Source organism: Panthera uncia, chromosome D4 (genome assembly GCF_023721935.1).
Source record: "Panthera uncia isolate 11264 chromosome D4, Puncia_PCG_1.0, whole genome shotgun sequence".
NCBI classification, from domain to species: Eukaryota; Metazoa; Chordata; class Mammalia; order Carnivora; family Felidae; genus Panthera; species Panthera uncia.
The window spans coordinates 63,809,284-63,818,866 of NC_064807.1; the positions used below are offsets into that span (position 1 = coordinate 63,809,284).

The following is a 9,583-nucleotide window of genomic DNA, read 5'->3' on the forward strand; positions in this document are numbered from 1 at the left end:
TTAGAAAATTAAAGATTTCTTGGCAATCTCTAAGTCATGGATCTGAGACCTATCTTATTCAGGGCTTTCATCTTTTTTTTTTTTTTTTTTAATTTTTTTTTTAATTTATTTTTTTTATTTTTTAATATATGAAATTTACTGTCAAATTGGTTTCCATACAACACCCAGTGCTCATCCCAACAGGGCTTTCATCTTAATTTCACTTGGGACATTTCTGGGAAATATAAGATGCCAATCTCTATGGAAAATTTGGAGCTGTCTCTCCCCAGTCCACAGCAGAATTTGCCTAGTGTTCTAAATTCTGTCTCTAAGGCAAACAAAACAGCAGCTAAGGTTCAGTGAGTGTGGACACCTCCAGATCCTCCAGGAGGTAAATCTGCTAAATAATGTAATTTCTGCTATTTTTGCTTTTCAAGATCAATGAAGACTTAGTGAAAGCATTATATTTGGAAAGCATAGCTTGAAGCCTCATGAGAAAGGATGAGAGTTATGCACACCTTGTGTACTCATTTTCTGATTCTCTTAGGAGCCAAATTTGCTCCCTGTTATTTCTGTCGATTCATGCTTAAATGGCTTATTTCTTGGTTTTTAGTGATTTTTGGTTGTGAACTCATTTAGGGGAAATTTGTCATGAGACATGTAAGTTGTACTCCTACAGGGAGAATGTGTGTTTTCCTCTGCCAGTTGCTTGGCATCACTACCATCTTCAAAATAAATCATCTCTTTGAGGTTTGTAGGAAAACTTATTGTTTGAATTTAGTCTGCAGACATACTTAATTATTTCTTGTTATAAAATCTCAGCTAAAATTTCCTGCTGACTCTCATGGGGGTACTCTTTTTTTTTTTTCTAACTCACCTTCTCAGTAAGAATGTAGACAGATTTATGCAGAGGCTTCCTATTAGACATTCACCTTTGGACAGAATCCATTCTTAGTCTTCTGTCATCTGTAGCTCTCAGTTTCAACCACCAGAATTGAAACTCAAGGACACCATGGGTACGTACGTGGGGTCAGAACTCACTTCCCTCTCTGGATTCCTATTTTTATTTATTTATTTTGCCTCTCAGAATTTTACTAATTTCCTCAACTTAGGTGTATTTATGGTTATATATTAGATATATCAACTTAGATATATTTATGGTCAGCTATATTTACAATTAATGGCTTACATTATTTTATTATTCTTAGTGAGACAGTTTTTCAAGTTTCACAGTACTGCCAGAAATGATTACTCTCTAAGATTTTATAGAAGTCTAAAATACTTCTACATAAACATTTTCATTTAACAATAGATTCAGCCATATTCTCATATTAGTACTTATGAGTTTTACTTTTTTAAATGGCTACATAATACTATGGATGAAACAGTATTTATTTAACAACTTTCCTATTAATGAATATTTATGTTATTTTTATTTTTGTTATTGGTCAACATGTATATATTTGCAGATTGTATATCTAGATTAAATCTCTAGTTATAATTGCCATTAAAAAATATAATACTTAAATTTTGATATTTATTTCCAACTTGCTTTTCAGCATGCAACAATTAATTTGAGTGAGAAAGAAAAAGTCAGTGTGCCTTAATCCTCATTGCCTTTCCATGTTGGGTTTTATTGAGCATATTATTACTAATTTCAAGGAATAGTTTGTTTCTTAACCTTGTTCTAGAATTTATTCCATGGAGAGACAAACCATATTACAGAAATATTTTTAATAGGCATTTTTCATGCCAAATGAGGAATTGATATGAACCAATTTTTCTCATATACAACTGAAATATAATCTTTTCAGGACAATGCCATTTGATTTCTCATCTGACTGTGATTGTCCTAACTGCTTGGAGAGTACTCAGAATGAGTCTGATTGGAATCCCTGTTTCAGCAAGAGTAGTAATGACTCTTTTTACCCAAGATCAAGAAAAAAATCCGTGTTTTGTTCTGGTGTGCATTGCTTTGCTTCTCAGTGTTTTTCCACCAGGCCAGAGAATGACACCAAAGACTCAGGGTTTCTTCCCTCGGAGGAGGAAACCTATGTGGAGTCTTCTCAAAGCAATCATCTCGGTCTGAACCCTGAGGGCATTACAAGGAAAATCAGACCATTCAGAGAATTGACTGTCCAAGATTTACTGAGGGAGTTTGGGGATAGCGGGAAGTTCCTGCCAAACTCCATGTCCGTAGGCCACTTTAGAGATCAAGTGGTAATGAAGTTCAGAAGAGCTTTGTATTATTCTGGAATTTGGGTGACACATGTCCAAGGCCACAGACTTGAAAAGCACTTATCAGCTAATTATTTCAAGAGAAACCCTGGTTGTCTACACCGACTGGTCCCCTGGCTGAAACGGGAATTAACAGCTGTTTATGGAGACTATGGCTATACAGTGAAGAATATTCTAACCACCATTCTCCAACACATGACAGAATATGATCTGGACAGTGAGTCCTTCATTCATCTCCTGGAACCTTATCTACAACAACACACCCACCATTTCCTGCATGAGTTTATCAGTTTTGTTCATTCACCTTATAACATGGAGACCTATGACCAACGAGCCATCTATCAATGTCCTTCTGTTTCACCAAGGGTAAATAAGAAGTCCATAGCATCAGCTTCTGTTTTGCCTTTGTCTAAGGATCAGGCTCTACTGGCATCTCAACATAGAAACACCCGGGGCCAATGGAATAATGAGCAGAAGCCTCTGTCAGGCTTGAGACAGTTTCCAAATGGTAACTCTTCCTTGAAGAAATTGGAAATCCCATTACTCCATCAAAAAACAACAAGCAAAACCCATGCTTGGGTTGAAGACAAACCAGAATCAGGTGATCACAAAGGTACAACTTCTACTAACAATATAATCTTGGATTGCCCTACACCAAGGGAAATGGGCCCAGGCTTACTGAATTGCAAAAAAAAAGTTCAAGAGAGGAAAATGGAAGGGATAAAGTTGATTTCTGGTAATGTCCAGGATCTGGGAAAGAGTGACACAACTGCACATACCTTCAGTTCCCTGGAAATTTTTAATCAGGGGCAGTCATGTCAGTGCAGTCTAAAAGAAGGAAGTATTTTGAGCCCGGACCAGCAGATCCATTTCCAGGAAAAAGAAGCAGAAAAGAATAAACACTCAGATTCACCACCAAAGATTTTTCAAAGAAGATTGCCGAGAGAAAGATCCTTGTTAAGTTACAAATCTAGAAAGAGGGACCCGTCTTGGAGTTGCATTTCAGAAACTGCCCTTTCTTCTAAGAGAAACAGTAGGAAGCTGAGATCTTTCAAAAAGAAGAGGTTGAAGGGCAAACAGTCCTCCCAATTTAAAGAAGCTGGTTCACATTTCAGTAGAAGAGTCCAAAGACAATCACAGTCCAATACTCACAGATCCAAATCTTGGTGTGTTGGGCTTACAAAGAGATCTTTAAGCAGAGAATCAAGTAATCCCTCTCTGAAAGGAAGTAACAGAAGTGAATGCTTCACTCAAAATATATGCTGTGTGTGCTCAAAAGTGAAGAATGTGCATAGTTATGAATCAAACTATGGGAGACCATCTTCAACCACAGTTCAACATGTGAAATTTCCTTCAACTGCTGGGAAGAGACCCAAGTGTTCTTCTAAATGTGAGAGTACTTCTGAAGCTGAAAGCCCCTGTAACAGTTTCATATGCCTACAGATTGAGAAACACAGGTCTCCAAGTAAACAAGAGATGAAGCAAAAAACTGCATTTCCTAGAGCTGGCAAAACTAGAGCAGTTACACACAGAAAAAACAAATGCCAGTGTCCAGATATAAGAACCACAAAGGAAGTCAGTGAAGTGAGGGATCTGAATGACATAAGGCAAAGGAGTAGTCTTTCTGAGTGTGCACCTTCTTGCAGGAAGCCAATCCAAAAGAAAAAGAATTCAAGCCTTCAGAAATGTCACCTGGCCATGAATGAACGTAAAGGAGACAAAGTATTAGAAACAGATGGGTGCAAATTGTTTTGAAAGGCAAATCAGTCTATTCAACTAGCCACCAAGAATCTTTGAAAATATGAATATAATCTGGAAAAGATTCTTCCCATCACTTTGTAACCGGAACTAAAAGCCTGCTGAATTAAATTTAAGGCTTTCTATAGAGACAAATGCATATTATTAAATTGGCCATATATCTAAATATTATTTCAGTCTTTTTTTCTCATGAACTGAATTCTTAAAATATTTAGCTTATATTTTAGTTTCCAGATTTAACTATGAAGATTATCTGCCAAAAGCTGCAAACACCACAAAGACTATACTAATGATAGGAGTATATATTACTTAACACAAGGTATGCATGTTAAGTATTACCAAACACAAGTGTTATTTTTTAAAGATACCTATATTTTTTTCATTTTTAAAGAAATATATATGTATATATATTTTAAGTGTTACATATACATATATATAACTTAAAATATATATACATATATATATATATATATATATACATATTCCAAACCTAATGCATTTTGCAATTCATAGAAAATAAGGAGAAATGGTCACTATCTTAAGACATAGTCATTGCCTTCAAGAATCTCACCATCTAGTTGTAAAAACAGCTACAAATAAATAGAAAACAATAAACATCTTTGGGATACTTGGCACTACCTTCCTATTTTCCTACCCTGAAAACTGTGCCTTCATTATCTTCATTAAAGGCTGCCATATGTTTAGGTAGCTGATTCCCTACCCATTGTAAACTGGTCCAGTAATGGTAACTATACCAAAGCCAAGCTAATCATAGTATTTTTGCCCCTCTGGCCACACAATTGATGAGTCCAGTGGTGGTCAAGTCATAGTACTCCCGTGAGATTTTTCAACTGCTTCTGATGAAGAGAGTTATTCTTCTCCCCTCCCAGTGGCAGATAGTAAAAGCTTTAAAGCTTGGATGGCTATTAAGAGCTATATTTCTCAATTTGTGAAGAAAACCAGTTTGAACTAAGAGTAGAAAGCTAACAAAGGAAAACAAGACAAGTCATTAGGAGAGAGTCTTGGAGTCAGGAACTGGATCTTCTAGAACTTGAGTTGTCCTCTTGTTCTTCACATGATTTTATTTTTGACCCTCTTTAGGTTTTGTGAATCAATACATTTCCTCTCTGCCTATCTTATTAAATAGAGAGTTCCAGTTACTTGCAATCAAGTAATTCATGGGGAAGTGACAAATGGCAGTCTGGGAGAGAATAGTCAGGGAGCAACGATTCCCTTGGGGAGATTTCTGTAGGCTTCTTGGAGAAGTAATATGTAAATACTGTTTTGAAAAATAAGTAGCAGTTTCGCAGGTTAATATGTTGGCAAATGCTATCAAGAAAAATGAGCAACGTAAAAAAAACTAATGTAACATTGTGTGTCAACTATACTTTAATTTTAAAAAAAAGAAGAAAAATGAGCAACTTGAAAACAAAGTAGAGAGATAAAAATTTCCAGCACTCTCCCTCCAGTGTAACTGGGAAATTCTGAGACGGTGAGAAGTGAGGCTGATCCCAAGTTGTAAACAGGAATGAACTCTGGCTTCTCTGGGTCCACAGTAGTTATAAAGCACCTAAATGTAGCACAGGACTCAAACTTCAAATTAAAAAAATAACATTTTGTGTTAATAACTCCCCTTTAAAAATAATCGAGATGTTCTTGCAGAAATCTTAGAAAACCTGTTTAATGGATATAAATGTGTTCCAGTACATTCAAAATTTATATATATATTTAAAATTTATATATATTTATATATATTCATATTTATATATAACTATACATAATTATATATAATAAATATATACGTGCATATATATACACACACATACATGTAACATATATATACACACACATGCATATATACACACCCTATATCTATATCTATGTATTGAGAGAGGGAGAGAGAGAGCAAGCGTGAGTGAGAAGAGAAGCGTGGGAAGGAGGGAGGAAGGGAGGGAGGAAGGGAGAGAGAAAGAGAGAGAAAGAGAGAGAGAGAGAGAGAGAGAGAGAGAGAGAGAGAGAATCTCAAGTAGGCTCTAGTCTCAGCACAGAGCCCAATGTGGGGTTTGATCCCATGACCCTGGGACCATGACCTGAACAGAAATCAAGAGTCAGACTCTCAACCCCCTGAGCCACCCAAGCGCCCCTCTTTTTTTTTTTTTAAACACACTTTCATCGAGTAAGAGATTGCTATGGCTGAGGTCAGAGAGGTCTTTTCCTCCTTTCTCCTCTAAGGTTTTGATGGTTTCCTGTCTCACATTCAGGTCCTTTATCCATTTGGAGTTTATTTTTGTGAATGGTGTGAGAAAGTGGTCTAGTTTCAACCTTCTGCATGTTGCTGTCCAGTTCTCCCAGCACCATTTGTTAAAGAGACTGTCTTTTTTCCATTGGATGTTCTTTCCTGCTTGGTCAAAGATGAGTTGGCCATACGTTTGTGGGTCTAGTTCTGGGGTTTCTATTCTATTCCATTGGTCTATGTGTCTGTTTTTGTGCCAATACCATGCTGTCTTGATGATTACAGCTTTGTAGTAGAGGCTAAAGTCTGGGATTGTGATGGCTCCTGCCTTGGTCTTCTTCTTCAAAATGACTTTGGCTATTCGGGGCCTTTTGTAGTTCCATATGAATTTTAGGATTACTTATTCTAGTTTCGAGAAGAATGCTGGTGCAATTTTGATTGGGATTGCATTGAATGTGTAGATAGCTTTGGGTAGTATTGACATTTTGACAATATTTATTCTTCCAATCCATGAGCAGGGAATGTCTTTCCATTTCTTTATATCTTCTTCAATTTCCTTCATAAGCTTTCTATAGTTTTCAGCATACAGATATCACCTCACGCCAGTCAGAGTGGCCAAAATGAAGAAATCAGGAGACTATAGATGCTGGAGAGGATGTGGAGAAACGGGAACCCTCTTGCACTGTTGGTGGGAATGCAAATTGGTGCAGCCTCTCTGGAAAACAGTGTGGAGGTTCCTCAGAAAATTAAAAATAGACCTACCCTATGACCTAGCAATAGCGCTGCTAGGAATTTATCCAAGGGATACAGGAGTACTGATGCATAGGGGCACTTGTACCCCAATGTTTATAGCAGCACTCTCAACAATAGCCAAATTATGGAAAGAGCATAAATGTCCATCAACTGATGAATGGATAAAGAAATTGTGGTCTATATACACAATGGAATACTACGTGGCAATGAGAAAAAATGAAATATGGCCTTTTGTAGCAACGTGGATGGAACTGGAGAGTGTGATGCTAAGTGAAATAAGCCATACAGAGAAAGACAGATACCATATGGTTTCACTCTTATGTGGATCTTGAGAAACTTAACAGAAACCCATGGGGGAGGGGAAGGAAAAAAAAAAGAGGTTAGAGTGGGAGAGAGTCAAAGCATAAGAGACTATTAAAAACTGAGAACAAACTGAGGGTTGATGGGGGGTGGGAGGGAGGGGAGGGTGGGTGATGGGTATTGAGGAGGGCACCTTTTGGGATGAGCACTGGGTGTTGTATGGAAACCAATTTGACAGTAAATTTCATATATTAAAAAAATAAATAAATAAATAAACATTAAAAAAAAATAAACCTTAAAAAAAAAATAAACACACTTACATCAAGTGAGCAGTACACTATAAACAATGAGCTAAACCTTTCATGGTAAAAACTCATGGGAAATATACATAAAGTCCTGAAATTAGTAACAGGAAATCAATTGCAGTAGTTTAAAGTCACTACAACTTAGTAACAGTTTATAAAGGAAAATAAAATTGTCATTGTGGTCAAAAGTGTGCTTATGAGCTAATGACTAGGCTGCGATCAAAGATGTAGAGAATTTCTCCAGGTAGGGAAAACCAAAATGGTTATCAAATACATGAATATATATTCTCTAGGAAAGTATATTTCTTTGGATTATTTAGAAAATGAATTTGGCTTTAAGGAGGAAGATATAGGAAAGTGATATTTTTTAATGAAAGAAAGCCTGTCCTATTAGAGGGGTCATATGGTTCCTATCAGGATGGACATATGGTAGCTCAAGAGGCCAATGGAGGGAAGGAGCTCTCGTCCTTAGAAGTGTTCATGCTTGGCTGGATCCCAAAAATGTGGGAAATCTGATTGAATGTTTTATAAATTCCCATTTGACTCAAAGATTCCAAGATTAATTAAGGAGTCACAAAAATGTGCTAATGAACCCAAAACATCATACTTATAAAATGTGCAACATCTTTTCTTGAATGGGGAAAAAGAAAAAAAAATCATGATAATACAGTAATAGTAATTAATATTGAGAGTTTACTATTTATGACACATACATAAACTCTATCAGGTATTATTTGTATCTTCATTTTATGGATGAAGGAAACTGAGGTTTACTGATGCTACTTGCTGGAGGACACAAATCCAGTAAGTGCTTCAGTCTGGATTGAAACCCAGATGGCCTTACCTTCAGAGTTACTGATCTTAAAACCAAGTTTACCTTGTTTACTTTTTTGTTGTTGTGGTCTTTTTCAGTTATCACCTGTCTTTCACACTTTGGTGAACACATTCACAAACACTGTTATTTTACCTTTACAACAAGTGAATAAATTTGGTTTAATTATGCCTATGTTTTCAGTGAAGAAAAAAGTTTCAAAGTTTTATCATAACAAGCAACAGAGCTGAGAGCCAAACTATAGGTTTAACTGCCCATGCTTTGTGTTTATAGCCTGTCATGCTTGACTGAGCCTTTCAAATCTAACTCAAATGTACCTATGACCCTTAATCCCTACTCCTCTTTGCTACTGAGTGCACTTTTTCATTCAAAATCCAGAATACCAATATAATTGTGCAGAGTGAGGCATTAAGGGTTCACTTTACTTATTTATAAGGATAAAAGGCAATTCCTCTTTTCCAAGTTCACCCTGAATTGTCCTTTTGATGCTAATGGGGTTCATCTCAGCCAGCAAGGAGAAGGCAGGTGAATGATTTTCAATACACATGCTTCAGTTCACACGGTGTCTTCTATAGCATGTGGGTCAGTTGAATCTCTGAAGCCCAGGGCCAGTTTTCATCTCTGTCCTTGACTCTAATTTTCTTTGGTCTGACACTTCTTTAGGTACATTTCATCTATCTAATGAGAAGCAGGTAAGGAGAAATGAGGTGTCTGAAGATACTTGAGAGTCACTGTCAGGTGTGAATATTTAAAAAAAATGGGTTAACGCTTATATCTTTCCATTATGCATATTTTAATTAATGTATATTGATCAAGCATCACAGCAACTGCTTAGGAAAGACTTTTTCATCTGTGCTCACTGGAACCATTAGTATAACTTCCTAACTGGTTTCCCTGCTTCTGTGCACGCTGTCTCTCTAGATCATCATCCACACTGCTACAGTTATTCTAATATACAAATTTATTTGTTTAATTTTCCTGCCTAAAATTCTTCAGGGGTTCCATATTTCAGAGAGGATAAAGTCCAAATTCTTTACTTTTGCATACCCTTTACCATCTGGCCTCAACCCATTCCTATATCTTTCTGTCCTAAAAGACAAAACACACAAACACATACATACATATTATGCACAAGGACATATATACACATCCTTATATCTACATACATCATCTCTTAGCAATAAA

At 36.4% G+C, this 9,583-nt stretch overlaps 1 protein-coding gene across 1 annotated transcript; it reads left to right on the forward strand.

The window, feature by feature from the left end:
- The first annotated feature begins 333 nt into the window (after positions 1-333).
- Positions 334-4,141, forward strand: LOC125926270 (E3 ubiquitin-protein ligase Topors-like). The gene is made up of 2 exons (XM_049635523.1): positions 334-370; positions 1,794-4,141. Exon 2 carries the CDS (start codon positions 1,798-1,800, stop codon positions 3,970-3,972), a length of 2,175 nt encoding a protein of 724 aa, XP_049491480.1. The 5' UTR covers positions 334-370; positions 1,794-1,797; the 3' UTR covers positions 3,973-4,141.
- The last annotated feature ends 5,442 nt before the right edge of the window (positions 4,142-9,583 follow it).